Consider the following 27,998-nt stretch of genomic DNA (forward strand, 5'->3'; position numbering starts at 1 on the left):
AACTGTCTGCCCTGCCTTTCACTCAAGACATAATAATGTCAACAAGAAATAATTATTTTTTCTTTTTCTCTCCATCCCCATGTCTGTACCACCCCACAAACACCAGGAGCCCTCTTACTCTTCTTTCAGATACCTTCTTCCTTAATGCCTGCAAAGTGAGAACTCCCACTCATGTAGCTCCATGTGCTCTCCTGCAGGGCATATAATGTCATCATCCTTCTCCATTTATCTGTGTGATAATTAGTTCAATGTCTTCTTCCCCGGGGAGACCCTGATCCCCTGGAGGGCAGAGACCACTCTTGGTTTTTCTCACTGTTGCATCCCTAATGCCTGACAATGTCAACCACACAGTAGGTGCTTAATAAGTATTTGGTGAACAAAAGTCCCTATAGATTAGGGATAGACCCAAAGGCTGCAGGAGTGAGAGTTCTTGCCTTCTGTCGGAGGTCATCAAAAGGATACGACCACCAGTTGACTACCGAGCTGATCCCAGGCAACTGGGGGCTCCTCCCCATTCCAACCCCTGCCCCCATTCCCACAGCGAGAGATGTTTCTAGAAGCAGCCTTAAGAGCATTGTGGTGTTGAGACCACTTAGACTGGGTACATGGCTAACCTGGTAAAGGCCTCTGCAGACACTTTTAAGATTCTGGCGGGTAGTGAACAGAACCTATTCGTCTTGCAGCGCCCAAGACAAGCCTCCAAAGTTCCCTCGTTAAACCTGCCACCTACCCATGTGGAGTGGCCCGCTTCTCTACGGTTTTTCCTGACTCTCAGTGTGCCGTCCAGTTTGGGAACCAACGCCTTGACCTGAACGCCCTGTTCCAAAAAGAGAAAGGGCAGCCATGGCCTGAGTCCACAGCCACTGGGCCTGAGGAGGCACCCCGACAACAGCTCTGGCCATGAGGGCGGTCAGGATCCCACTTGCCCAGTTCCAGAGGGGTGGCGCTGACGCGCAGAAGGCTAAGATAAGGCCGCAGAGGCAGTCCCTGACGAAAAGACCCTCATAAAGGTGAAGGAACAACGAGAACGGTTACCTGGCCCTCAGCCTCACCGGACGCTCCCAGGGAGCGCTCGCTACTCAACGCAGCCCTAATTCTGGCGCCAAACCCAGACTCCGCCCCGCCGATGCCCTGGCCCCGCCCCCTATCTCACGCAGCCCACCCCTTGGACACGCCTCTAGCCCCGCCTCCTCTCGGTCTCGGGCCCGCCTCCTCTGGGCACCGCCCTTCTTCCGTCTCGTCTCCCGAGCAACGCCGCCGCCCCGCCCAGTCATGGCGCGCGAAGAGAACGTGAATTCCGCGCGCCTGCTGCGGAGTTTCGAGCGCCGCTTCCTGGCGACGCGCGGGTTGCGGTCCTTTCCCTGGCAGGTGGGCGGCAGGGCGCGCGGAGGGCTGGCTGGGGCGGCTGGGGACGGTCGAGGGCTCGGCTACCAAATCCGCCCCCTCCGCCACGCGACGGCCTCGACTCCCTTGGTGCCGCGGCAGGACCTCAGGTCCTGGTCGCCGGGCTGCGCCAAGGACCGCGAGGACTGGCAGTGGGGAGCAGATGTGCACCTACGCGTCCTTGGGAGGCCCACCCTGCACCCGGCCATCAGCTCCCTCTTCTGGCCTCTTACCGCCCTGGGCTGCCTTGAGTCCCGCGAATTGAAGGAATGCAGGGTTTCCTCCCAAATCCCTTTTCACTCTAGTTTTTAGGACAGTTCACGATAATTTTTATGACTTTGTTTTTTAGTCATTCATTATCCTGGGCATTGAGTAACAGCTGCCATTGCCTATGTAAACAGTCAGTGTCCTCAGAACAGCGAAAGACCACGTTGCAATGAGCGCAGTGACCAGGTCTTTCACACACACACACGCACACCTGGGTTTTCTCATCTGTGTCAAGTTTTGGACAAAATTGTCTCAGAGTCAGCTTGAGGCTCTTAAGCCTCTGATAGAAGAGACAGGGAGATACAAAACTGGCCAGAAAAGGGATGAACTGACTTCCCCTGCCCTAGGGACCTGCCATTGTCCCAAAGACCCATGACTGTGGCAGTAGCTTCCTTCTGCCAAGGCAGGAGCTCTGATGGCACTGCCTTCTTTATAATTCGTGTGCAGTAAGGTCACTGGAATGACTCATATCGGATATGTATTCCTCCTCCAGTCTGCCCCATCTACAGGGGTGGTGGTTAGTCATTTGTATTTCATTAACGTAAATCATTTAGCATTCTAAGAGCTCACTTCTGGTCAGAAAAGATTATGTACATTTTTAACCCCAAATTTAAACCTTTGCAACAGCTTTGATTAGTCACAATTCAATACTGACTAGAATTGTTCACATGAAATGAGTGCTTACTCTGTACTAAGCCCATGTCAATGTGTACTTAGGCTGAACCACAACACCCATGTGGTGGATACTATAACTGTCATTGTGTTTGATCACAAAGGTGGTTTGACTAGAAAGGAAGTAGAGTGCAACAGTGGCAAGCCCAGACATGGGGGACAGCCTGCTTGCTCGGAATCCTGGCCCAATCATATACAAACTGTGTGACCTTGGGCAAGTGGCTGCACCTCTCTGTCCCTTAGTTTTCTTAGAAATAAAATGAGCTATAATGATGCTTACTTCACAGAGCTGTTGTTAGGAGTACATGAATGTGAAGCACCTGAGGCGGTGCCTGGCTCATGGTAAGCAAATTTAAGTATTAGCTAGTATTTTTATTCCATCACCAAATATTTACCGAATGCTTTCCATGAGCCAGGCATCAGGATCAGCAGCATACAGTTGAGGCCCTGCTCAGATGGGAAAGCCAGAGAATAAACAAGTATATAAATAAGCAAGAAAACACCAGGGATGACAGTGGCTATAAAGTCAGGGAAGGCCTCCTGAAAGAGGGGACATTTGAGCCAGGACCTGAATAGTAAAGCAGCCAGCCATGGGAAGTCTTGGGGAACAGGGAATACAAAGGCTCTGCCACAGAGATCAAGCTGCTGCAAGGGAGCTAGTATGGCTGGAGTAGAATAAGCAGAGATAGGACGGGGGAGGTGGCAGATGAGGGTAGAGAGGCTAGGGCCAGGCCCAGTAGTCCTTTTAAGGCATGACAGGTTGCTCTGGAGAAATGAAGTTATTTGCCCCATGGCCCAGCACAGCAATCTGCCTGTGTCTAGAACCTGAGCTCACTGCCAAGCTGTAGTCCCCTATAGGAGAACAATAAAGCAGGCCTGGCAGCTGCACATTCTATATGTCCATTTTAACTCAGATATCAAGCTGCACATTCTATATGTCCATTTTAACTCAGATATCAAGTCTAAGGCGAACCCATCAGGTACTGATGTTGTGGCTTACTAATTTCTGGCTGACCAGTTCAGCTACAGAGCTGATGTGTGACCCAGGCAAGGCTAAGCAGCAGGGCTAATGCAAACTAAGACTCTGTCTTCTCACATTCTTTCTCCAACTCATCCAGGTGTAACCTGGGACTTGTCAAGGTCAGGCTTTTAGCTGCTCGTGGCTTCCGCTTCCAATTGGCCCGGGTCCCTGAGGAGAGATCACTTAGTGCTTTGCCAACATGTCCTATTGCATGTTTAATGTTCCTATGAAGATGCCCTTGAGATTTTTCTCTCTTCCCCTCTGTCTCTGAATAGAGCCTAGAAGAGAAATTAAGAGACTCAGGTTCTGAGCTGCTGCTGGATATTTTGCAGAAGGTAAGAATCACAGAATCACTGGGGCGCATCACCAGCCTCCTTACCTGCCCTTGAGGACATGACAAGCACAGTGGGTGCAATTGTATCCTTTAAAAACAAAAAGACATTGCATTTGAGTGGTAGCACCGGAGAGAGCTCTGGCTCTTATTTTCTTAGAAAAAGATATCAGAATATACAAAGAACTGCTTGAGAGGAAGGAATCTGGGGGGATGTTTTTTAAACTGTCCACAGAGAAAACAGTTGACAACTGTGGGAACATCTAGCATTTACTAGCTGTTCAGAGGCTTTCTTCTTTACATTTAAGGGAAAAATAAGGAGGCAAGTCTCACCCACTCATGTCTCTTTTCTAGATATAGATGGGCCCCTGCTTTTTGGGGGTGGGTTTTTTATTCTCAGGTGCATGTGGGTGAGAATATATGCAACCACCACTCCGTCTGGGGTTGTGTGGGTATTTTATTACCTTAGGTAAAGTTGAGTCTCTCCAGCCAAAAGCCCCACGACCCAGCCCCTGCTCTCACATCTTCTGTCACCCTGCCTTCCTTCCCCAAATGCCAGGCTGCGGCCACCTTGGAGCCTACACAAGCCATCCCCTCTACCTGGATCATGCTCCCCTGCTTTCTGCTTCTGTAGATTTCCACTGCAGTATTGCCCCTGAGAACCCCCTTCTCCCCGACCATGTTCCAGGCAGAGCCCTCGTCTTCTGTCCTGGCCGTCACAGCATTCATCTCGGTCTGGTTCCCACCCATCTCCTTGGCCTGGGATGTGAGCTCCAGGATGACAGGTGCCAAATCTGCCTTGTTCCCACCATTTGGGCTCCTGCCTCTTCCATGGAGCCAGACAACCCCACACTTGTCCTCACTGTAACCTCTAGTTCATGCTGGCTTCCCTGGAAAGTAGTGTATCTTAGTCCATTCCAGCAGCTGTAATAGAATACTATAGACTGAGTAGCTTATAAACAACAGGAACTTATTTCTCACAGTTATGGAGTCTGGGAAGTCCAAGATCGAGGTGCTAGCAGATTCTGTGTCTGGTGAGGGTTCACTTCCTGGTTCATAGAGGGCCATCTTTTCACCGTGTCTTCATATGGTGGGCAGGGCAAAAGGGCTCTATGAGGTCTCTCTTATAAGGGAGCTAATCCCATACATGGGGACTCCACTCTCATGACCTAATCGCCTCCCAAAGGCCCCACCTCCAGTACCATCGCATAGGGGTTGGATTTAACATATGAATTTGGAAGGGACATAAACATTCAATCTATAGCAGGGTATTGGCTTGGGTCCATATGCCTCCTGTTCCTGCCCAGAATGGGTGTTAGAAACCTTGCCACAGCCTGTACTACTGTAGTGAATGTTTTTTAGGAAAGGGTTTATTTTTAAGACTGACTCTTTCAGATGCATGACAGTCACCTGGAGCCAGAACCCTGTGTCTGTACATGTCTTTGCTGAGGGATTGGGTTACGGGGGTTTATCCTGTATTCACTTAAAGCTCATGGGAGACTTAAGGCCCGGTCTCTTCAGCAACCCGCATGTCCTTTGTCACAGACTGTGAAACATCCTCTGTGTGTGAAGCATCCACCGTCGGTGAAGTATGTCCGGTGCTTTCTCTCGGAACTCATTAGAAAGGTCAGTAGTGGGCACTGTCCATCCAGGAGCCAGACAGCATCTTGGACTAGGCTGCTCTCCAGAAGTGGGCCCTCTGCCCCTGCTTGCCTGTGGGAGCTCAAATCCATCCTATGCCCTTTCCCTGCTCTGCAAACCCCCATATGGCAGGGAGCTGGCTCCCTGCTGGTTCGGGCAACTGGCTCCCTGCTGGTTCGGCCAGTGAGAGGCAGTGGAGGGCAGGAGGGAAGGAGAGGCCAGGGTATTTCTCCCTCTCTGCCTCCAGGGGTCTGGCAGCAGCCACATCTCCCTGTACGGGTTCTCATTCCTCCCAGACAGCCCTGAGCGCTGGAAACCCTACCTTTTCTCGGTCCTGCCAGCCACAGGACAGTTTCCTGCTGTTGCCGATCTCTGGATTGCCGAACTGTCCCCATTGGAGGTCTTAGGTCTTGCAGTACCTTGGTAACTGGTTCCCCTACTGTCTTCTCCCCAATGCATTACCTGGAGTAGCTCTTTTCCTGACTGATACAGGACAGATTTTAAGAATGAGCCCAAATTTGCTGGGTTTCACATTAGACTGGAATTGAGAGAGGTGATAGATACTCAGTGGTCAGCGGCAGACACAATGCAGTCAGCCTCTGAGCGTAAGAGCCACCCCTTGCCCATGCTTAGCACACGGAGCCTTCCCGGCTTCTCTGTTACCGCCCTCCCCAGTTCTCACCAACACCGCACATCTAGCAGTCACCAGCATGTCTCCCTGGCACTACCAAGAGAAAAGCAGCCACATAATGCTGCCCACTCCACCCCCATGTGGCACACTACAGGGGGTTGCCCACTGATGAAGCCATACCCCATGATGTGGAGTGCCTGTGTGGCCTTTTCCTAGGCCCACCTAAAAGCACCATTTGTTTTCTTTCCCCAGGACATCATGATACAAGGGCAGAGCTCTCTGTCCCTGTCACATGTCAGCTCTCACATAATCCCCTTGCTGCTGCTCTCAACTACACATCTCTGAAATATCCTAGGGCCGCCACCGAATGAATTGTTTATATTTCAGGTGTCGTATATTAAGTCAACCCATCCCAAACCACCCCTCCAAATTTGGTGAAAATTTTCCAGCCATTTTTAGAAGTCAGAGTGAAAGAAAGTAGGCGGGGCCTTTGTTTGATTCATGTGGGTCAGTTTAATGCTCTTGCTGAAGCTTTTGCTCCACCCACCCCTAGCATGAAGCTGTCCACGAGGAGCCTTTGGACGAGCTGTACGAGGCATTGGCAGAGGTTCTGACAGCCGAGGAGCCCACCCAGTGCCATCGGAGCTATCTGCTGGTAGGAGATGTGCACCCTCCTCCCCACACAGGCCAAATGGCCGCCTCTGCACAGAGTTAAAACACAGGCTCCAGTCAGCCTCCATGGGTTCAAATTCTGACTCATCGGCTCTGTGGTCTTGAGTGAGATCAGCTAACCTCCTTGAGCCTCAGTTTCCTTATCTGTAAACTTAGCACTTCAACACAGAACAGTACCTATCTTACGAGGTGGCTGGGGGTTAAATTAGGAGATCACAGTAATTGCACAGCACGGATGGGTGTTATAGGACAGCAATCGCCCCCACTCTCCCCTCCACCTTAACCAATGTCTCAGCCTTCTGACTGGTCTTCTGGCTTCTTACCCCACAAAAATCCATTCTGTATCCAATAGCCAGAGGGATCTTAGATGTTTGTTTGTTTTTAGTCTTTTACTATAAAATAAAACATAGATACAGAAAACCACACAAAAGAAATATATAGCTTATTGAATCATTGTAAGTGGCCACTATGGTAGCCATCACTCCAGTCAAAGGACAGAACTTTGACAGCCAGTCTACTAGGCCCCATCTGACCCATCCCAGCCCTCCCTTCCTACAAAAATAACCACCACCTTCCTTTCAGTGTAACCACTCAGGTTTTGTCATTGCCCTGTCCACCTCTGGACACTCGTGTTTTGTCTTGCCCATTAAGTGATCTAGCCTGAAGTCTCCCTTCATCTGCAGGTACCCTACCCGCCAGCTCTTTCTTTTCCCAACAGTGCCTCTGTTGAACAGCCCTAGTGGTTTGGCCTGGACAGCTTTCCATAGGCTGGCTTTTGGTTACACACACATGGTGCTGTACAAGTTGTTCCTCCACCTTGTTTCCCAAAAATTGATATCTGGATTCAGAAGCCCACTCAGATTCATGTCTGTTTGATCCTTTGGCAACAACACAATATGGAGTTCTAGGAGGCACATCACATCTATTGTTCACCCTCTTAATCAGGGGTCCCCATCCCCCAGCCACGCACCAGCGCTGGTCCATTAAGAACCAGGCCACACAACAGGAGGTGAGCAGCAGGCAGACTAGCAAACCTTCATCTGTATTTGCATCCACTCCCCAGTGCTGGCATCACTGCCTCAGCTCCACCTCAGATCAGGCATTGGACTCTCATAGGAGCACCAGTCCCTTTTTGGTGCCAATTAATGATAGTGGTTATGGATGCCCAGAGCTCAGACTCGTTAATCCATTGGAGGATTTAAAAGGGTGATTTTCCGATTCCATTATTTTGTAATAATGGAATTATTACATTTATAAGGATATGCTGCCCTTCATCCACCATTTAGTTACCCACTGGTACAACTCATAGAGGAAAGGAAAATGCAGGCTTGATCTTTCCTTTTCAACTTAGTGAACTGGTTTCTTACCATCCCTGGAAAAGGTACATTTCATTACAAATTGTGTCCTTAATGAAGCTCAAAGTGTGCTAGTTTCTCTCCTTGAGTCTCTTAAATATGTTTCTCCATTTTCTTCAGCATAAAGCATTGCTGTGGAAAAGCCTGATGATGATCTAATTTCCTTCCCCACTTATGCCACATATCCTTTTAGATGGCCAAAAGGTTTTTTTCTTACAAGTCCAGTAATTTTACTAACAAATGTCTTGAAGTTGATTGTTCTGGGCCAGTGATCTCAGGTACAGTGTGTACTCCTTCAATATTTATTTCAAATCTTTTTGTTTTTTCAGGAATCATTCCTGAATTATATAATTTTTAGTATTTATTCTTTGATTCCATTTTCCATAACAAAGTACCTAAAAATGAATGGCTTAAACAAAAGAAAATGATAATATCACAGCTCTGGAAGCTATAAATCCCAAACCTGAGTGTTTATTAGGGTCAGTTCCTTCTGAGGGCTGTGCAGAAAGGCCCTGTTCCAAGCCTCTCTCCCTGAGTCTTTTCACATCACCTTCCCTCTGTCATGTCTCTGTGTCCTAATTTCACCCTCTTAAAAGGACAAGGTCCTGCTGGATTAGGGCCCACCATAATGCCCTTATTTTAACTTGATTCTCTTTGCAAAGACCCCATGTCCAAATAAGGTCACATTCAGAAGTGCTAGAGATTAGAACTTCAGTGTACGAATGGGGGGCCCTGGGTGGACAGAGTTCAGCCCATAGTTATCTCTTCCTTAATTTCTTTCTGATTTTAAAAAATCACTCTTTTTCACCTCCTGTTTCTCTTGAATTTACTTTTTGTTTTGTTTTCATTTTCATGTTCCTTTGAGGGGGTCCTTATTTCTGAAATGATGTTTTCTGTTATCGTCACACATTTCCGAGTGTTTCTAGTTGCCGTGCAGCCCTCACCCGGGGTCCCGCATATGTACCAAGACTGGGGTAGGCAAGTTCCCAACTAGGTATTGCTCCCTGATCTTCTTCTTCCTTGAACTTACCAACCACAGTGCTGCCACAGGACCTTTGCACCTGCTCTGCTGGAATTCTCAGCCGCCAGAACCTCACATGCCTCACTTCCCCTTTACACCCACGTCTCAGGTCACATGTCACTTCCTCAAAGAGGCTATCCCTGACCAATTTATCTGAAACAGACCCCACCCCCCAGTCTTCCACTATCATGTGGTCCTTTTTATTCATGGCACTGAATAACTGTGTGAAATAATTTATTTCGCATGTAAGTTCCATAAGAACAGGAATAAGTTCTCTGGTCACAGCTAAATCCCTAGCACCCGTAGTAGATGCCCAGGAAAAAATGTGTAGATAAATGAATGAACAAATGAATGCTCACAAACTCCAGAAACCTGAACCCCCTGCGTGAGTTTCGTGAGTTCAGAGACAGCCAGGAAACGCCCCCAGGGTGATTGCATGTTGTGAGTGCCATTCTCAGTGGCCCAGGTTGGAGAACATGTTTCAAGACTGCACGTTCCTTGGAGCACATGGCCCCACCTGCATTGGGAGTGACAGGAAATGCCAAAGGCCACAGAATTCCCCAGCTCCAAATGTTGAATTCGTGAAGATTCTGCACAGTAAGATTTTTCACATATAGCTCATGATAACAGAGTTGTGACTTCTTTTTGTTAATGATTATAGATTCACAGAAAGCTGCAAAAATAGTACAGAGAGAGCCCACGTACCCTTTCCCCAGTTTCCCCCAATGGGGACATCTGACACTTGGCAGCTTCACAGCCAGGACACCAGCATTGGCACAGTGCGTAATTCTGTGTCTCTTATCACACATGGATATCTGCACAGACACCACCACAGTCAAGATACAGAACTGTTCCATCACTACAAAGACCTCCCTCAGGCCACCTTGTTAGAATCATACCCATCCCCCTCCCCACCAGCCTGACTCCCCAGCAACCACTGGTCTGTTCTGTGTCCACAATTCTGTCATTTTGAGAATCTTAGATAAATGGAATCACACAGTAGGTGACCTTCTGAGATTGGCTTTTTTCACTCAATGTAACGCCCTTGCAATCCATCCAGGCTGGTGTGTGTGTCAGTAGTTTGTTCCTTTTCATTGCTATTTGGTATTCTGTGACATGGACTCATCAGTTTGTTTAACCATCCCCTTGTATTATTTTTTTCTTTTTAATGCCAGCTCCTTGCCTTCTGGTGCCTGGATTAATTCTCTCTCCCTGTTTCCTCCAGCCTTCTGGAGACTCAGTCACGCTCTCTGAAAGCACAGCCATTGTTTCCCACGGCACCACTGGCCTGGTCACATGGAATGCTGCACTGTACCTCGCAGAATGGGCCATAGAGAACCCAGCAGTCTTCACTCACAGGTGACCTTGGGGCACAGGAAAGGGCACCGAGGCAGGTTTGCCCTCGCAGAGTTGTGGACAGGCATCCCCTTCTCCCACCCAGGACTGTCTTAGAGCTTGGCAGTGGAGCTGGCTTCACAGGCCTGGCCATTTGCAAGATGTGCCGTCCCAGAGCATATGTCTTCAGTGACTGTCACAGCCGTGTCCTCAAGCAGCTCCAAGGGAACATCCTTCTCAACAGCCTCTCATTGGAGCCAGATGCCACCACCCCTATGCAGCACCAAGGACACGATACCCACAATTCAGAGAGCCCCAGGGTGACAGTGGCCCTGCTGGACTGGGACACTGCGACAGCCCCTCAGCTCGCTGCCTTCCAGCCAGACATTGTCATCGCAGCAGGTACCACCTAGCCCAGGCCAGTGGAGTGAGCAGCTTCACTGCAAGTGGCTCTGCTCAGCTCTCAGCTCAGGGAAGGGGACAGTGGACACCGTGGGGGGGCAGAGGCAGGTAATGATGAGACTTCTGGAAGGGTCACTCTGGGCCTCCAGGGCAACATCAAAATGAGTGCCCTAAAGCCACAGTCCTTCTGTTAGAGAAAATGGCCGTATGCACACTCCCCTTGTAATGGCTCCATCAGATAAGTGAACTGGCTCCTCCCAGCAAGGCCTGGGATGAACAGAACAGGCCCCAGGGTGCCACACCAGCCTGTGTTACCCAGGCCACAGGCCAGTAGGCAGACTTTTACGTCCCTCTCCAGCAGCCTGAAGGGGGGCCTCTCAGTTGTCATCTAGAACCTAAATGAATGGCTAGAGCAGCCCCGTCTTCACTTTGTGGGTGGGGACAGAAATGGCCATGGCAGCCTTGTCTTTTCAGGGCCACAAGGAATAGCATGATTTTCCCAAGACCGTGTCCTCTGTCCTCTGTCTGGTTTACCCTGTCCTCTGTCTGGCAGTAGTGCTGTACCTCTGGCCCTGGGCCTCACCCCTGAGGCCTATGGGCCCACAGTGACCAGAATGCAGAGCCTGAGCAGCATGCCCCCAGGTGGCGGCCACACCACGAGAAAAGAGCAGCAGGCAGTGCTGGGAACAGGAAGTCTGAGGCAGAGTCAAAGTTTACTTTAAGTGTCTTCTAAACAGGCCATAGGCAAAGAATTGATTTTTTTTAAAAGAACAGCAGTGATTTTTCAGGTTATTTCAGTGTCTTTCAGCCTCTTTTTTTTCTTTCTCTCCTAAGGATTTTTTTTTACCTGCATAATTTTCTTTCCATCTAGTAAAACTGCTGCTTTCCAGGCCCTCACCCTGCTGCCAAAGTCGGCACAACCCTGTGCCCTCCGTTCCGGAGTCCCAAATCCTAGGGGAAGTCCTTGTCAGTAACCTGGGGTTTTTCATCACAGATGTGCTGTATTGCCCAGAAACCATCCTCTCCCTGGTCGGGCTCCTGCAGAGGCTCTCTGCTTGCCAGAAGGACCAGCGGGCTCCCGATGCCTATGTTGCCTTCACCATCCGCAACCCAGAGACGTGCCAGATGTTCACCACCGAGCTGGGTGAGCCCCAGGCCCTGGAATGGGCTGCTGTCTCTGAGAGGCCGCCCAGACCTTCAGGGCCACTGTACTGGCCCCACACGGGACTCCAGTGAGGCAGAAATCAGGGAAGTGAGGGAATGAGGCCCCGAAGACAAACCAGGAAGCCCCAGACCACGTGACACTGTGGGGCTGACAACCCACCCCCTACCCACCCTTGCTGGACTAGGGAGGAGGCTGGACTAGGGAGTCGGTTCTGGGGCAGCTCACAGTATGAGACCAGCAGCCCTACCATCCGTTTGTAGCAGGTTTCGAGAGCCTTGGGACCTCAGTTTTCTTGTCTGTAAAGTGGAAGGGATGGTAGATGCCAGTGGTGTCAGGGGAGATGAGATTCTGGCCACACAGCAGTTGGGCACAGTCTTTGGAGGCAGATCCCACCACCCACCCACGTGTAGCTGAGCTGTCACTGCTTCCTGGTCATCTGTACAGTGGAAACTGTACACTTGGGAGGTGGACAGGACTTGGCACACAGGGAGCACTTAGGAAAACGGTAGTCACTATTAACTGGATTACACACCCAGTAAATGGAAGAACAAGGGGTAACTTTGAATAGGGAGGGGTCTGCCATTCACAGCCCTGAATTGGCACTGCTGCAGGCCAGGCACTGCCTTTAGAACCTCTAGCAGCTGTCATCCTCCATCTCACCCATGGAAATAGAAGGGTGCAGGGAGGCTAAGTGGCTGCCCAAGCTCTAAGGACAGGAGCCAGGCAGCTGGCTCATGCTCTCCACCCAACCCCCCACTGCACAACCACTGCCCTGCAATCCCCATCACATGCCAGGCCCGACCAAGGCTTCCAATGCGAAACCTGGCAGCTGTGCAGGACCCCATGTTTGCCCCAACACCCCCACCCCACCCCACAGCAAAGCCCCACTTGCAGCAGCCTCTACTCACAGACAACCCCATAGCCCACCCACATGTGCCGAGTCCCATTGGTGGAGTGCTATGCAGCCTCAAAAAAGAGTGAAGTCCTTCAGATACTTATGGGAAACATATCTACAGTATATTCTGTGAAGAAAGCAAAGTGCCAAACAGCATATATAGTGCAAGTACATTTTTATTTTAAAAAATAATCATGTTACTATTCATATGGGGGAAATCTGGAAAATATACCAGTTAGGTTATACTTAGACAGCAGAATTATAGACACTTCTATACTTCTGCACATTTCATTTTTATAATTGTTAGCTTCTTCATTCATCAAAAATCGGTGATGACAAAAAGATCCTCATCAACAGCTCTTCAGGCATCTGCACTCATGAAGAGGGCAGGAGCCCCCTTCAGATGTGTGTCCAGCCTTTGTGGGGAGGCCCAGGCTGAGCAGTCAAGCACAGCAGGTTCAAATCTTGGCTCCTCCCAAGCTAAACTCAGTGACAGGGTGGAGGACAGGTGCAGAGAGCAACAGGGAACCCAGATAGGCTGTGACCTACCAGAGATGGGCATGGCCGGGTGGGCAGAGGTGGCAAACCTGGCTGTTGTTCCTGGTCCCACTTCTGGAGGCTGATTCTGGGTGTCTGGATGGAGCCTGGAAATGTACCCCTATGCCCCACCACCAGGCTTGTCCCATATTGATGGGTAACACCCCGCCATCCTGAGATAAATATGCTCTGTTTCCAGGCCGGGTTGGGATCCCATGGGAAGCTGTGCCTCGCCACGACCAGAAACTGTTTCCCTATGAAGAGCACTCAGAGACTACGATTCTGAAACTAACGCTGCAGGTTCACACACGTCTTGGAAGATCACCATGAAAATCAAATCACTATCCCGGAAGGAATTTTTATGTGGGAAAGCTGATAAAACTTTCATTGGACTTGAATGTTTAAAGAATGTTAAATTCCAAGTCAGGAACCACGAACTGTTCTAACAAAATAAAAAGCTGTTCAAGTGTGTGGGTGCCCCTTTCTGTCAGCAGTTCTGGTTCTTTAGCAAATCACCGTAAGTCAAAAATGAAAATTTTGGCTCAGATAAGCATTTCATTTGTGCAAATGAAAACATATATCTCCAGTATGTTTTCTCTCCATCCTGGACACACATCCTTCACAAAGCCAAGCCCATAATACACATGACACATCTCTGCTCTTACAGTGCAGTGGGCTGCGGTGCCTATATTTAAGGCAGAGATCAAAATACTAGGGAATCCATAGAGCAGATGCTGGGAAAAGCAGTTACCAGGAGATAAAAGCAAAAACGAGAGATGTTGAAGAGGCCCAGGCAAATAACAGTAAAATAATAAATTGGGAGAAAAGACTCTAAAGAAGAAGAGTTAAAAAAAAAAAGTGATTCAGGGCCTCCAAAGCAGCAGCCAGGCTGAACCAGTTTCCTGGGCCACAAACTCCTCATTAAAATACCTTCATTCCGCGGGTCGGGCCTGCTGCTGTCCTTTCAGCTTCTGTCCACTGGGAGGAGCTGCTCTAAAGAGTATCCAGGACCAGGAAGCAGCTAAAAGAGGCTGGAGGAGGGAAATGGACCAGGCTTCTGGGGGAGGTGAAGAGAGCAGGGAGAGTTTCACAGCATCATGACAGTCTCCTTCATGACATCCAGCATCAGGACATGCTGGGGGCAGGGGGGGTCATGTGTCCATAAGCAAAGGGAGAACCGTCTGTATCCAGCTCTCGTCCCAACGAAGCTGCTCAGACTCCCGGAGGTTCTTCCGGAACTGGTTCAGCTTGCCAGCAGGATCAGGAAACTTTGAGAGAAGCATCTAGAATAAAAATAACCAGAACTTCCCTCATTACCACTTCCACCCACCTCCTTCCCAACAGCTTAGACTCCAGCCCCAACCCCTGAACACCAGCTGCCAGGGCGTCTCTCAGTGGCCACACCGGTATCCTGGAGCCTCCAGTGACATCCCTGTGCTGGCTGGCCCAGCTTCTACACTCAGCCTGTTGAATCAGCCTAAATGGCTCTGAGCCCCAACAAGCCCTCTCCCAGCATACGAGGGCCCTCATGTCCCAGCCGTGCTCCACCTCCTACTCCACCCCTGCCTGGCATGGCAGCCAAGCTGCAGTGCTCTCCAGCCACACACCGTGCCCTGCAGCAGCCCTCGCCTCTGCCGTGCTGTTCCTTCCAAGCAGGAGCACCCACCCCTCGGCCTCGGCCCAGCACCGTCCCCCGCACGTGCTAGGAACAGGCAGTATTTGTGTTCTTTCCAGTTTTGCTAAACTAAGTCAGGTGTATGCAGACTACAGTCTGTGGGCCGGACGCAGCCCTCCACCTTTCTTTATAAATAAAGTTTTTATTGGAACACAGCCACACCTTCATTCACAGATTTTTCTATCTGGGCCTTCTCAGAAAGTTTGCTGCCCATGGTCTCAACTGTCAAAAATGATAACGTATTACTTTTTGTAATAAGAAGTACCCTCTGAAGGCTCTGGCCCATCTTGCGAGGCTGGTCCAGGAAGCTCCTTTCACTGCTCTCTCCTCCTTAGATCCCTAAGTGGCACCCACAGTCCACCTGTGCATCATCTGTGTGGTATAACCCCAGACAGCAGAGGGTGTGTGCCCTAACTCCCCTGAGCCCACTTAGGCCCAGCCTCTGGGACCGCTGTTCCCTCCCACTGCTTCACACCCAGACCCAGAAAGCAAGGAGCATGGCAGCATGGCTCGGTGCCAGCCTCCAAAGCCTGCAAGCCCTGGCATGGGGGCAGCCACGGCTACCTGCAGCTGAGCCGCCAGCTCCTCCGAGTCCTCGAAGACCAGGCCGTTTTCCCCATGTTTCACAAGCTCGTGTAAGCTGCAAAGAGAATCAAGGGAGACCTAAGAGCGGCCTGGAGACCAGAACCCCATGACACCCATCCAGACCCCCACGTCACTGCCTCCCACCCGAAGGCTAAGCCAGGGGTCAGGGACAGTCAGTCAGTCAGTCTGGTTTCAGTGAATGTGTTCTTATATTTGGCATCTGAAAAGAAAAAATCCGTGGAAAGATACACATCAAAAACCCAAACCAATTCGGGGATGGAGAGGCAGTGAACTAGGATCTGGACTTGTTCTGCTATGTGCTCTTTTTAGTGATAACATGCTCCGTGGGTTCGGTGTTTGTTCTTAATCGCACGGCAGAAAACAAGGTAAAAGGCAACTCCACTGGAGGTAGGCTCAGCACATTAAGGGTGACTTTTCTAGGTGACAAGGATTTTGATCCCAATGTGCTGAGCTCAGCTCACATGAGGTTCTAACATCCTAGATTCCCCATTCAGAGCAACTATCTCTAGAACCTCTAACATTGCCCTCTCCAAATGCCCATCTTTGCCAGGAAGAGAGGAGTTGGAGAACTACACTCATTTAACTGGTCTGAATTCAAGTAAACGAGCTCAGACAAAAGGGACAGAGAGAGAAATAAAACCTTGTAAATTGTACAGGCAATTCCAGCTGTCATTCTACCCTCTGAGCACAAGCTTAGGGTTGACATTTTAGGGCACATATTTTTCATTCAACGTGAGCTCTAAGTGGAAGCCAACTCCTACAGTGGGACTCAGCCTGCCCAAAGGTCCCCAAGGGCTCCAACTCCTGGGCCACCTGGCCCAGCTGCCTGATTCCGAGGCAGTACCGGGGCAGGTCTGGCCATGCTGTTTCCCCCAGCTGCTGATCTGAGAACCTGACTCCTAATTCCGGGAGGATTCTGTTTCCATACCTACCACTGGAAGTTCATGGCGCACACGGGCAGGCAGCACCCGAACATGTCCACCACCTTCATGGGCAGGTCCAGTCCGCTGGAGGACTTGTGCAGGCAGACACCCAGGTCTGCTGACCCTGCAGGGTGACAAGGCCGTCAGAGCACCGGCCATGGGCCCTGTGACCACACTCCCCCAAGGACTGTGGATCGACACCTCTGGTGAGGAGTGAAAAATGGAAAATGCTCTCAACTCCACATACGACTGGCCGGAATTGGCCGAGCAGCCTGGCGAGGAGCAGGGGACACAGCAGGGATTCCCAACTGTCACTCCTGAACACTTAGTCCCATCTGAAAATTACTTGCCTATCACCGACATTTTTATGTAAACAGACTCCCCTTTCCTACTTAACCACAAATTATTTTAAAAGAATCCATAGCAAGTATCCTTAATGGGTTCAGTTTCTGCTTGGGTTGCTGAAAATGTCTTGGATATACAGTGGTGATGATTGCACAACATCGTAAATGTAATTCATGCCACTGAGTCGTATGTGCACTTAAAAAAGGAAAAAGGGTAAAAATGGCAAACTTCGTTATATATATTTTATCACAATAATTAGAAAAAGAACCCAGAGCAGACCCAACAGAAAACCAGCTGTCACTATGAAAATAAAGCCAAATAAACAACTCCACATCACTACATACTGGCTGGAAGCGCCTGCCCACCAAAGGCCCTCTGCCCGGGACTGCTGGAAGATGAGGGTTTAGAGACTTATTCGCACCAAGCCAACTCTCCCCTCCCTGGAGTAATGATGATGGGAAGAGACGGAGGGGAAGGCAATCTCGCTGGCAGAGTCAACACTGTTCAATGCATCATCTCTGTGCTGCCCTCCCACACTTGGGGAACGGTGGGCGCCAACTCAAGCCTGGGCCCAGCCCTTCTGCCGGAACAAAAGAGCAGGACTGAATTGAGGGCATGGAGGCTGAGAGGACATAACCCTCACAGAATCTCTTGGCAAACAGCTCCCGGGCCCACCAGGCAGGGAGAAACCGGCACACCAGGCAATGGCCTCATCTCCTGGAGTTTGGCCAAGAGCTCCTCTGACAGGTTCTTGGCAGACTGGCTTCTCCCTGTCCCAGGTGGCCCCTGGAGCAGCGCCAAGCAGGACCTAACCCAGCCTGAGGCCTGTGTGTGTATGGCTGTTGAGCTAAAAATGGCTTTTAATTTTTAAAGGGTTGTAAAAACAAAGAATATGCGACAGAAGCTGGTAAAATATTTACGATCTGGCCCTTTTCAGGAAAAGTCTGGCCCCTGCCCTAGAGTGCTCCCTTTTAAACCTCGGTCCCCTCCTGCAGGCCTCTTGCCGGGTGTTCTTACCTAAAAGCACAGGGTAGTCCTCAGCCTCCAGCCATGGAGTACAGACCTGGATGTGTTGGAAATGCTTCTGGCCAATGAGACGGCTGTAATAGTCCTTCAGAGGCCCTTTGCCTTGCAGAGAAAACCGAAGTCACCGCACTGGTCTCATCCCAAGGCCTCAGGCCTCAGAAGCCCCTCCAAAGGTGTCAGCAGGAGGCCCACACTCAGACCTCCAAGAAGCTCCCATCCAGCCCCTACCAGAAACAACCCCCTAGAGACGTGGCCCTTGATGACCGCGGCCATAGCAACCTGCACCAAAACAGGCTGTGAATGTGGCCAGGATAAACTCTGACCAGGCACCAGAGTGCCACCTAGATACGGCTTCTCACAGACTGTCCCTGTGCTCCACCAGGTGCCTCAGGCAGCATGGCACATGCAGTGGGCTCCTGCTGCCCCGGGAGCCCCAGGGGCCAGGAGGAAGGACGTGCACAAGGTGGGGCAGCAGGCCCAGGATGCTCCTCCTTCAACCACAGCTCTCTCCTCTTTCTGCTGGGCCACTTTGGAGGCAATTTTATATCAGGCACTGGCCTCTTTTGTTTAAAAAAAAAAAAAAAAAATGCCCGGAAACCACTGCAGAAGTGGAAAGCTCAGTATCTCTGAAGCTGTGCTGAGAAATTCAAATCTCGACTTCATGCCTGGCCGTGAGGCCCCTCCGAGCCTCAGTTTCCCCTTCTGTCAAGTGGGTGTAGAAAACCCTGCCATGAGGATTAAGGAGGCAAGGAACACCCTGTGCCTCACATGGGGAAGGTACACAGGAAAAGGGTGCCTTCCACCCCCTCTACTGCCCCCAAGCTAAATACAGGAACAGGGAGGGTCCCAGGAGGTACCTGTTATCACACAGACCAGAGAAGGAAGACTTTCTCCATCCAGGATCAGCTGTTCAAGCTCTGAGTTTAAGAAAATAAACACATGATAACCAGGATCAGCTAGTCAAGTGAGTGAGATCACTGTCCAAGAGGCAGCCTTCAGATCTAAGGCCCGGTCAAGCCAATGACCCAAATGGGGAATCAGAACCACTACCACCCTCAGGCTGACCCGCCCAGCAGCCCTGAGGGCAGGATCACTCTACAGAGATACCACACAAAGCCAGGTGAGCAGCTCAGCAACCCCCAACAAGCCCAGCTCCAGAACACAGCCACAAACCTACTTTCTAATGCTGCCAGCAAGATGGAGAAGTCTTCATCCTCTACAAGAAAACGAAAGTATCACAGCTGGTATCTAGATGCCTCCCCACCCAGCTCAATACCCTTTCTCATCAGGACCCCAGGGATCCCCGAATACATGTGAGGCACAGGCCTGACAGGGATGAGAAATGCAGGCTCAGCCCCAAGTCCCGGGAGGGCCCTGAGACCTGTCCAGCTCGTGCTGCTGACCAACAAGGCCGGCCGCCCACGAAGACGTGTCACCGTCCTGCTCCCAGCATCCCACTCTGTGAAGGCTGACCTCTCCGTGGCCAGGTCTGAGGGTTCTGAGCTGAAGGGGCAGAGACAGAGCCTGTGAGATAACATCTTCAGCCACAGCAAGACCTAGAGGCTCCCAAAGGTCAGGGTGTGGCCACATTCAGAGCCACCAAGCCAACCCTACTGCCCTAGGCCTGGACACAGACATGAGCCTTGCTTTACAATATTTATTTGTTACTAGATGCTGATGTCACAGACTAAGCCCCTGCCTTCACCAGCTTACTGTTCTTATCATTTCCTTGACTTAAGAGGAGGATGCTGTGACATCCCAATTGGCTCCTAGGTTATTGAAAGGAGCAAACAACTGGGCCTGCTCAAGGGGCCTTTCCTTCATGAGACACCCCAGAGAACACAAGGTCCACAGACCCTGCCATGGGGTCAGGAACTCTCAGACAGGAGGGTAAAGACACCCACAGCCTAGCACAGGGCAAACATTTCCTTAAACGGCTAGAGAATAAATAATTCAGACTTTGGGGGCCATAGCATCTCTGTTGCAAAACTCAGCTCCATTGCTACAGTATGAACGCGGCCATGGACAATACATGAATGAATAAATGGGCTGCGTTCCAGTAAAACTTTATTTATGAACAGGCAGTGGGCCTGCAGCCATAGTTAGCTGGATTTAGTGGATTCCCAGGGCTGCAGGGAGGAGATGGGGGAGAAGCCAGGATGGCAGCAAACACAAGCAAATACAGTTGAAGACAGAAAACAGGAGACCTACCTGGCCCTGAACACAGAGTAGGTGTGGCGCAGCTTCATAAAGAGCCGGTGTTGCAGGTCCAAGGGCATCTCTTTAAAAAAAGATGCTGGCTTGTCGTAGACAGTCACAGCTCTGCAATGAGATCATTGGGGGACTCTAGGAGAAGCAGAGAAAGGCTGAAGAAACAGAAAACCCAGGAGGAGCCAGAAATAAAAGAGTGATTGGGGGATCCAAGTCTCAGACAATAAAAAGCTCTGGGGTAAAAAGGGAAAAAACAGTACGACAAATAAAATACTGCTTTATATTATTTAAAAAAAAAAATTAAGCTTTGAATTACTTGGGGAAACACAGAGAGAAGGTCTAACATCAAAATTGCCTGGGCTATCAGACTGGCTAGGAAAAAAACTCCAGCCCCCTCCTCTCGAGGTTTCCAAGAACCATCTCCCAGGCCCCTAGGGATTTCTTTGCCACCAGGAACTGCAGCTGGTGCCAACTGCACTGGGACCCTTCACCTCCCCTACTTGATCAAGGGTCAAGGGTCCTACTTGATGCCCCAGTTCTCTGCCAAGTCTTCCCGCATCGCATTGGTTACACACAGGTGCAGATGGGCCAGGCGCCCAAAAAGCTTCTCGTACCTGAAAAGATATATCCCTGGTCAGCTGGGAGCCCTGGCCAGGCCCCACCACCAAAACCACCAGGTGACTAAACATCTGCCAATATAAAAGAGGCTGCAGAGCTGGGGTCGCCTAAATCGGGTCCCTTGCCAGGCACCTCCCCAGAGTTTATGCTGAGTCCCATTTGTAGTATTATTTTCTCCACACCTTTCTTTAACTCATATTGCTTCTCAGGTTACATACAATTATTTTTAAAGAAAACCTAATACTGTTACAGAAGGGAAAAATCCAGTCTCTCTCGCCATAGATAGAAGAAATAAAATAAAGTCCCATTATTAAATTAGACACACTGAGCTGTTCCCTGCAAAGGCTATGGGGCTGAGGATGCTCTCAAATGCATTACAAGGAGAGCTTAGCAAATGTTAGGAAGGAGTTAATGACAAATTAGCTTCAAACTGAAACTTGAGTCCAGAGAAGAACTGAAAGAGACCTGGAAAGGGGGAATGAGAGAGGGCTCTAAGTTATTTAGCACCGCTGGTGTATCAAGACCTGCTCCTCACTCAGGTTAGAGAAAGCTCCAGAGTTGGACAGCCCTAGAACCAAACTTATTAGTTGTGTGGCAAGTGGTACACTGGCTTCTCAGCCTCAGAAAAGGAGCATAATCACAGGACATCCTCACACAGGGACAGTATAGACTGAACAGAACAAAGGGCTCGGCCAGAGCGTGGCATGCAGCAAGTGCTCAATGACTTCTGCTGCTGCCACTAACACTATTACTGCTATCAAGGAATGACCCATTGGGGAAAAGGCAAAAGCTGTCAATGGCTTGAGGCTGCAAGTCCCCACCAAGACAGATGTTGTATACCCAGGCTCGGAACCTGACCGATTTCCTGCTGCAGGTCCAACCTGCTCCCACAGGCCTTTCTTCCCTCTCCCTGTCTCACCGGCTGCAGCAGACTTGACCCATATCCCCATCTTCCCGCAGTAGTCCCTGGTCTTTATTTGGGCATCCAGTGTGGGTGCCCCTGGGACCCCACCTCTCACAGTGGAACACCTGCCCTAAGTCTCAGGCAACAGGGTACTATAGCGCCCTGGCCTCAGTGGGCATCAGAGGATGGCAGGTGAGCAGGAGCCAAGCAGAGGCTCACGCTCTCCATTGGGTCTGACGGAGTGAGGAGGAGAGCAAGGGGAGCTCCCAGAACCCGAGAAACACCTCGAAGAGGGAGTGTGGAGACAGGGATAAGAGGGGTCCTGATAACAACCTTTTTGAGCTCAAAGTCAGACATTTCAGTTTCATGGGCCAACAAACACCCTCTTTTGCGTAGGCCCGTTTCCATCATGTGTAACCAGCATCAGCCCGATTCTGCAACCTTGCCCTTACCCCACAGAGCACACAAAAAACTGGCTTCACTGAGCCTTCACACTGGCCCTTCTTCCTACTGCAGTTTGGGGAAGGTGTCTGCAGCCTCCTCCCAGACTCTCACCACTTGGCCAGCAGAACGATACAGTGGCTGGGGCCATGCACCAGACTCATAATGGAGTAGCCATAATTGTGCCAGTCGATGACAAGTTTGCTCCCACAGAGGCAGCCCACAAACCAGCAGACGGCAATGGCAGGCAGGCCTGGGGGGTTCTAGGGAAGAGAGACTTGAATAAACAGGAGGAAACTAGACAATGAACTGAATGCCACGTATATGACCAATTAGTAAAAGATCCTCTTCCTCACCAAAAAAGGTATAAAAAGTCATAAAGAAACTAACCAACCTGAAAAGTCCAGGATCACTGATAATCTCAAGGAGACAAAAAATGGAACAAGGAGGTGCATTTTTCACCTAATAGAATGGAAACTCTAAAACACTTAACAATAGCTAGGAGTGGTTCAGATGTGGGGGAAGAGGTATGTATCCCCTTGGGTAGAGCATAAACTGGCCCAGCCTTACTCTAAGACTATCCAGCAGCACATCACAACATTTTAAAGTGCATGAGTTTTAACCAAGCACTTTCACCCCTATGAACTTATCCCAAGAAAGAGACTAAACCCATGCAAAATTATATATGTTCACTAATGCTCTCTGCCACACAATCTATAAAATTTAAAAAATTAAATAAATAAAGGAAGAATCTGAGTGTCCATTAAGATAAAACTAAATAAACGTATTAAGGTACATCACATACTAGGTAGTATAAGAACTTACTTCTTAGAATTGTGAGAAATTAATACATGTAAAACAGTTAGACATGTAATAAGTACAATGTAATACTTACCTGTAACAACACAGAAAGGTAGACTGGAGGGGTACCATAACAAGAATGGACATATACCATAAGCTCCTATTCATGTTCTTAAAAGTTTATACACACACATAAACTCATATGCAATTCATTTACCAACTTATGCATATTTAAAAGGCTGGAGAGTAAAAAAGATGGTTAACATTCATTCTCACAGAGAGAAGCAGGGCTGACATATACCTGAAGAAAGATGTAGGCTGCTGGTTCCCTGCACATCAACTTCCACAGCAAGTGCACTGCCTGAAAAACAACTTTGATTCCATACTGAAGAATGTGTGGCCCAACTGAAATTCAGAAAACGGTTGTCACTACCAAAGGAGTTCTTGCAGATTCCCCAAACCCCAAAACACAGATTCAGAGGAATCTGGAATTGACTGCATCCTACCTGCAAATCTCTGAAGTTCTGTCAAAGGCACAATTCGAATTCTGTTGCTCCGCAAGAGCTCATCGTGGGGTTTGGAGTCTGAAAAGAATGTCCCCTTTAATGTACTAGACAGGGCAATCCAACTTAGTCAGATGATCCTCCAGCTTAAGCTGAATAGTAGAGAGTATTTTGGAAAATAAGACTTTTCCAAACCGCTCTCTGTTCCTCAAAAGCCAGAACAGAGAATAAGGCCAATTCTTGTCCAGATTCCACTAGACTGACCACGGAAGGAGGGGACTGAATCTTAGCCATCTTTACTTAACACGATGTCTGGCACATAACAGACCCTCAAATTGATCTAGAATCCCTGGATGGTGGAATTATTCCACCACAGAGAGACCCTAGGAAGTCCCACTCCACCCCCTCACCCTGGCACCCTGGGATAACCGGCTGTAAACAGGGACCAAAGGCAACCAGTACTATTCCTGCTTGTCCCTGATAGGGAGTTGAGCTACCCTTTATCTAAAGATGTCAACATGGTAGAAGATGGAGGAGCAGACATGCCTGACCCTGCACACAGAGGGCAAAAGCTGGACATGCTGTGCATATGAAAAACATCTGCCTGCAGAGCTCTGCATTAAGGGTGAGGAATGCGGAGATAAGCTGCCTGTGCACTCAGACACAGCCTGACAACAGTGGCCTCAGAAGTCACATGCACCTGGGCACCTGGGTTCCAGTCCATCTTTTTACTTACTAGGAGGATTAAATGAGAACTATGCAATTAGTTCACTTAGCTTAGCACTGTCTTGGCATAAGGCAGGCGCTCGATTAGAGCTGGCTGTTCCAAGAGACCCACCCAGCAGATCACTGGCAGAAATCTGGCAACAGCTGTCCAGCCCAGAACTGGGCTCGCCCTATCTCGGAGAGCTACCTGAGAGAGAAGGGAGAAAAAGGGAGTCCCTGCCCCCGCCCCTCTAGGGCGATCAAAGTTGCGAGTCAGAGGCTGAGAGAGCAGCCTCACTCCCAGCCCCCGGGGCACTCACTGCAGAAGCCCAGGAGGGTCACTGAGAAGCCGTGCTTGGCCAACGACATCGCGTGGTACTGCATTCGGGGGCTACGGCCCACATCGCCCAGCACCACAACGACCGCATGCCGGGCAGTGCGCTCCCGACACCAGCGCTTCCACACACTCAGCAGCAGCAGCGGCAGAAACAGAGACAGCGCTAGCAAGGCCACGCAGGAGGCAGCCATCTTGGCGGGCCTGCTGCAGTCACGTGACCGCGCTCCCGTGGGCCCGGCACACTTTGCGCAGCCGCCTATAGAGTTCCAGAGGTGGACCGAGGGAAGGCAGGCGCGGGGCGTGGTTCCCCAAGGGGCGGCCAGCCGTTCTAGGAATATTTTGTTTAAAAGTTCTAAGGTAACTTCAAAATATTGAGAGACAACCATTTGGATGAGTCTTATAAGCATAATGTTAAGAACAGAGGCCAAGTGCCAAAGAGTACATACTTTGCTGTTAGAATCCTGGAGAATGACCTGTCTGGAGGGTCTGGGAAGGGGTTCATGTTCTGTTTTTTGATCTGGGTTCTGGTAACTAATGTTTTTCATTTGAAAAAATTCATCCAGCAGCAAACTTACTCATTTTTCAGGATGTGTGTTGTACTGGAATAAAACATTTAAAATAGAGAAAAGGACAAAGACGGAAGTAAAAACCAAAGTGATTTTAAGTATTCATAGTAATGAAGGTACATTTCTCCCTCGCCCTTCAATTTTACCTCCCAAAGTAGCCACACTACAGAATTTAGTGTATGTCCATGTGACAGCCTTTTGACTTTATAAAAAATGTCCCCTTGCTGAGAAACACTGTGAGCATGTTGATGAAGCCACCCTTATTGCCTCCACCTTGGGAGATGCTCCAGAACCTGTAGCGCACACAACACAGCCACCACCTGCCCTCAGACGTGCCTCGCCCACTTAACACATTTGACAAAGACACAAAACAGGACCTCCCTCGGTAAAAGCCTGGACAAGGCAGTGCCCACTGGACAGGGCAGCACTGTGCTGCTGTGGTTCCTCAGTGACCCTAACTCAGGACTTGTCACATTTCTCATTTGATTCTCACAATAGCCCTGGGACTCCCCTTTTTACAGATAAGGACACCAAAGGTCATACCATTAATGAATATGTAGCAGAGGCAAGGCTTGAAACCTAAGCTGAAGAGGGGACGGAAGAACCAATAAATATGTACAAATGAGAGGGATGGGCAGACTGACACCATCTGTGAGCAGCTCCATTAATCTCCCAGTTCCCAGCTAGGCCCCTGCCTTTAATTGCATGTGACCTGCCCACTTGATCCACTCTCTGTAGTAGATGGGGCTGGGATCTGGAGACTTTGGCCTCATGAGCTCCTTGATCTCGAGCAAGTCACTCAATTAATTGGCTTTCATGACCTGTGAATTAAGGGAGAGAACTTCATATCTCAGACAGCCCCTCTGCCTCTGATGACCTAAGAGGATAAGGGCCAGATGCCACAGTTATGAGAGAGTAAGTGTCTCATCTTGGAAGACAAAATACCAATTGGAAAAGGTGTTGGCATTTCTCCAGGGAGAGAGGAGCAAGGTGTATCACCAACCAGTCCTGCTTGTCCTGCTTGTCCCCTTGGCATACAAAACACGTGAAAATCAGTTCTTCCAAAGGTCCAGAGGGTACTGTTTCCCCTTCCAGGCTGAAACAATGGCAGGTTTACCTGATGCTGAAGATGTCGACTCAGGCACTGGCATCCCTGCACCACCTGGTACTAACTGTGAGACAGTGGGTTGCAATAAGTCACCTTCCTCAGAGCCAGAGATTTTGTTTAAGGTATAAAAGGAGATAAGAATAGTACCCACTTCCGGCTCATTGTAAAGATTAACAGAAGTGATGATAGTGAAAACTTCATCTGGAACATTTGTACTCAATGGCACACTCGAAAGGGGCAAAAAATGGTTCTTGGGGAGCAAAGAAAAATGTTTATGTATAAAGCACAGATACATACTGTACACAAATATACGGTATATCTGTAGTATTGAAATTTTATGGGAGTTCCACACGAAGACTAATGCATGAGGAGCCCTCACATATCACTGGTGGAACTGTAAAATGGTGCAACCACTGTGGAAAATAGTTTGACAGTTCATCAGTAAACGTAGAACATTCACATGACCCAGCTTTTGCATCCTAGGTATATACCCAAGAGAATTAAAAACAGGTTTTCAAACAAAAACTTTTAAATGAATGTTCATGTCAGCATTATAATAGCAGAAAGGTAGAAACAACTCAAATGTCCATCAACTAATGAATGGATGAAATGTGACCTATCCACACAATGAAATTATTCAGCCATAAAAAGGAATGAAGTACTGATTCATGCTTCAGCGTGGATGAATCTTGAAATGTTATTACAAATGAAGTCAGACATAAAAGGTCACATATTGTATGATTCTATTTCTATGGCACGTCCAGAATAGGCAAATCCATAGAGGCTGAAGGGCTGAGGTGGGGGAGCGGAGGGGGTGACTGTTAATAGATATAGGGTTTCCTTTTGAGATAATATTCTAGAATCAGACAGTGGTGTTGGTTGTACAGTTTTGTGGCTATACCTTCAAAGACACTGCCTCTACCCTTTTAAGTGGTGAGTATTATGGTATATGAATTATATCTCAATAAAGCTGTTATTTTTAAAAGTTAAGAGGAAAACGTTTTTAAAAACTTGGGGGCAGAGGTGTAGGGAAAGGCAGGAATGAAATAAAAAGATTGAAAAACCCTGACCTGGGGCCTGCTCACAAGGAACGTCAGAAGCACATTTTGGTGGTGGCATTTTTATTATTTTGATTATTTTTACAGATCTGTAATCTGTTCACTGAAGCCCTGGGACCAGATATGTTTCTGAATTCAGAATTTTTTGGATTTCAGAAAGGTAACATGGCCTACATACACATGACAGGGGGCCGGGGTTCAGGATAGCATCCAATGTATCAACATAGAAATGTCTGCAGGGAAACAGATGTACTGCACACTGAGTGAACTACCTCAGGCCTCCAAGTCCTCATCATCCAATACAGAAGCACATGTGGCTGTCAGGCTAGCCCGAGTCAAAAATGTGCCTTGAGTACAACACCCCTCAGATTTCAAAGATTTCATACGAGAAAAATATTTTTTAAAGAATATAAGGAATCATTTTTATGTTGGTTACAAGTTGAAAAGGTGATATTTTGATTCATCTATTGATTCAAATAAAATAGATCATTAAAATGCTTTTCTTTGCTTTTCTTTAGTGCGGCTACTAGAAAATTTGTAAGTTGCCCACCTCGCTTGTCTTTGTGGCTTATATTTCCATTTCTACTTGGAGGGGAGCTGCTCTAAGAAATCTTTCATCAGTTTGGGGCAGGTGCACCCTCAAATGAGTTTGTTCCAAACTTATTTGTTTAAAGAAATTGAATTTCAGTGGTTTTGGATTTCTGCATTGTAATTGTCTTTCTTAGATCAAGGGGTAGCCTGTGGGCCTGGAGAATCAGATGAAAAGGAAAGAGTGGGATTCCTTCTACCCAGCCTGAGGCCAGCTGGCTCCACAGCCAGGCCCCGCCTGACCACCTGTCCCCG

At 49.1% G+C, this 27,998-nt stretch overlaps 2 protein-coding genes across 4 annotated transcripts; one reads left to right on the forward strand and one right to left on the reverse strand.

The window, feature by feature from the left end:
* Positions 1 to 1,242: 1,242 nt before the first annotated feature.
* On the forward strand, positions 1,243 to 13,799 carry EEF2KMT (eukaryotic elongation factor 2 lysine methyltransferase). Of its 2 annotated transcripts, none has more exons than XM_016161161.2 (8): positions 1,243 to 1,368; positions 3,619 to 3,678; positions 5,220 to 5,300; positions 6,500 to 6,601; positions 10,220 to 10,353; positions 10,436 to 10,731; positions 11,726 to 11,875; positions 13,528 to 13,799. In XM_016161161.2, the coding sequence occupies exons 1-8, from the start codon at positions 1,273 to 1,275 to the stop codon at positions 13,656 to 13,658; spliced, it is 1,050 nt and encodes a 349-aa protein (XP_016016647.2). In that variant the 5' UTR covers positions 1,243 to 1,272; the 3' UTR covers positions 13,659 to 13,799. The 2 variants fall into 2 exon arrangements, with proteins under 2 accessions (XP_016016647.2, XP_036081728.1); XM_036225835.1 differs by having other exon boundaries at positions 10,574 to 10,731.
* ALG1 (ALG1 chitobiosyldiphosphodolichol beta-mannosyltransferase) lies at positions 12,950 to 24,639 on the reverse strand. Of its 2 annotated transcripts, XM_016161160.2 has the most exons (13): positions 24,407 to 24,639; positions 23,385 to 23,462; positions 23,180 to 23,283; positions 22,192 to 22,340; positions 20,639 to 20,728; positions 20,115 to 20,225; positions 19,285 to 19,406; positions 19,081 to 19,119; positions 18,761 to 18,820; positions 17,895 to 18,005; positions 16,542 to 16,656; positions 15,568 to 15,643; positions 12,950 to 14,611 (listed from the first exon to the last, which is right to left on the reverse strand). In XM_016161160.2, the coding sequence occupies exons 1-13, from the start codon at positions 24,612 to 24,614 to the stop codon at positions 14,480 to 14,482; spliced, it is 1,395 nt and encodes a 464-aa protein (XP_016016646.2). In that variant the 5' UTR covers positions 24,615 to 24,639; the 3' UTR covers positions 12,950 to 14,479. The 2 variants fall into 2 exon arrangements, with proteins under 2 accessions (XP_016016646.2, XP_036081727.1); XM_036225834.1 differs by lacking the exons at positions 22,192 to 22,340; positions 23,385 to 23,462; positions 24,407 to 24,639 and having other exon boundaries at positions 23,180 to 23,264.
* Positions 24,640 to 27,998: the final 3,359 nt, after the last annotated feature.

This window comes from Rousettus aegyptiacus, unplaced genomic scaffold (assembly GCF_014176215.1).
Source record: "Rousettus aegyptiacus isolate mRouAeg1 unplaced genomic scaffold, mRouAeg1.p scaffold_m13_p_8, whole genome shotgun sequence".
NCBI classification, from domain to species: domain Eukaryota; kingdom Metazoa; phylum Chordata; class Mammalia; order Chiroptera; family Pteropodidae; genus Rousettus; species Rousettus aegyptiacus.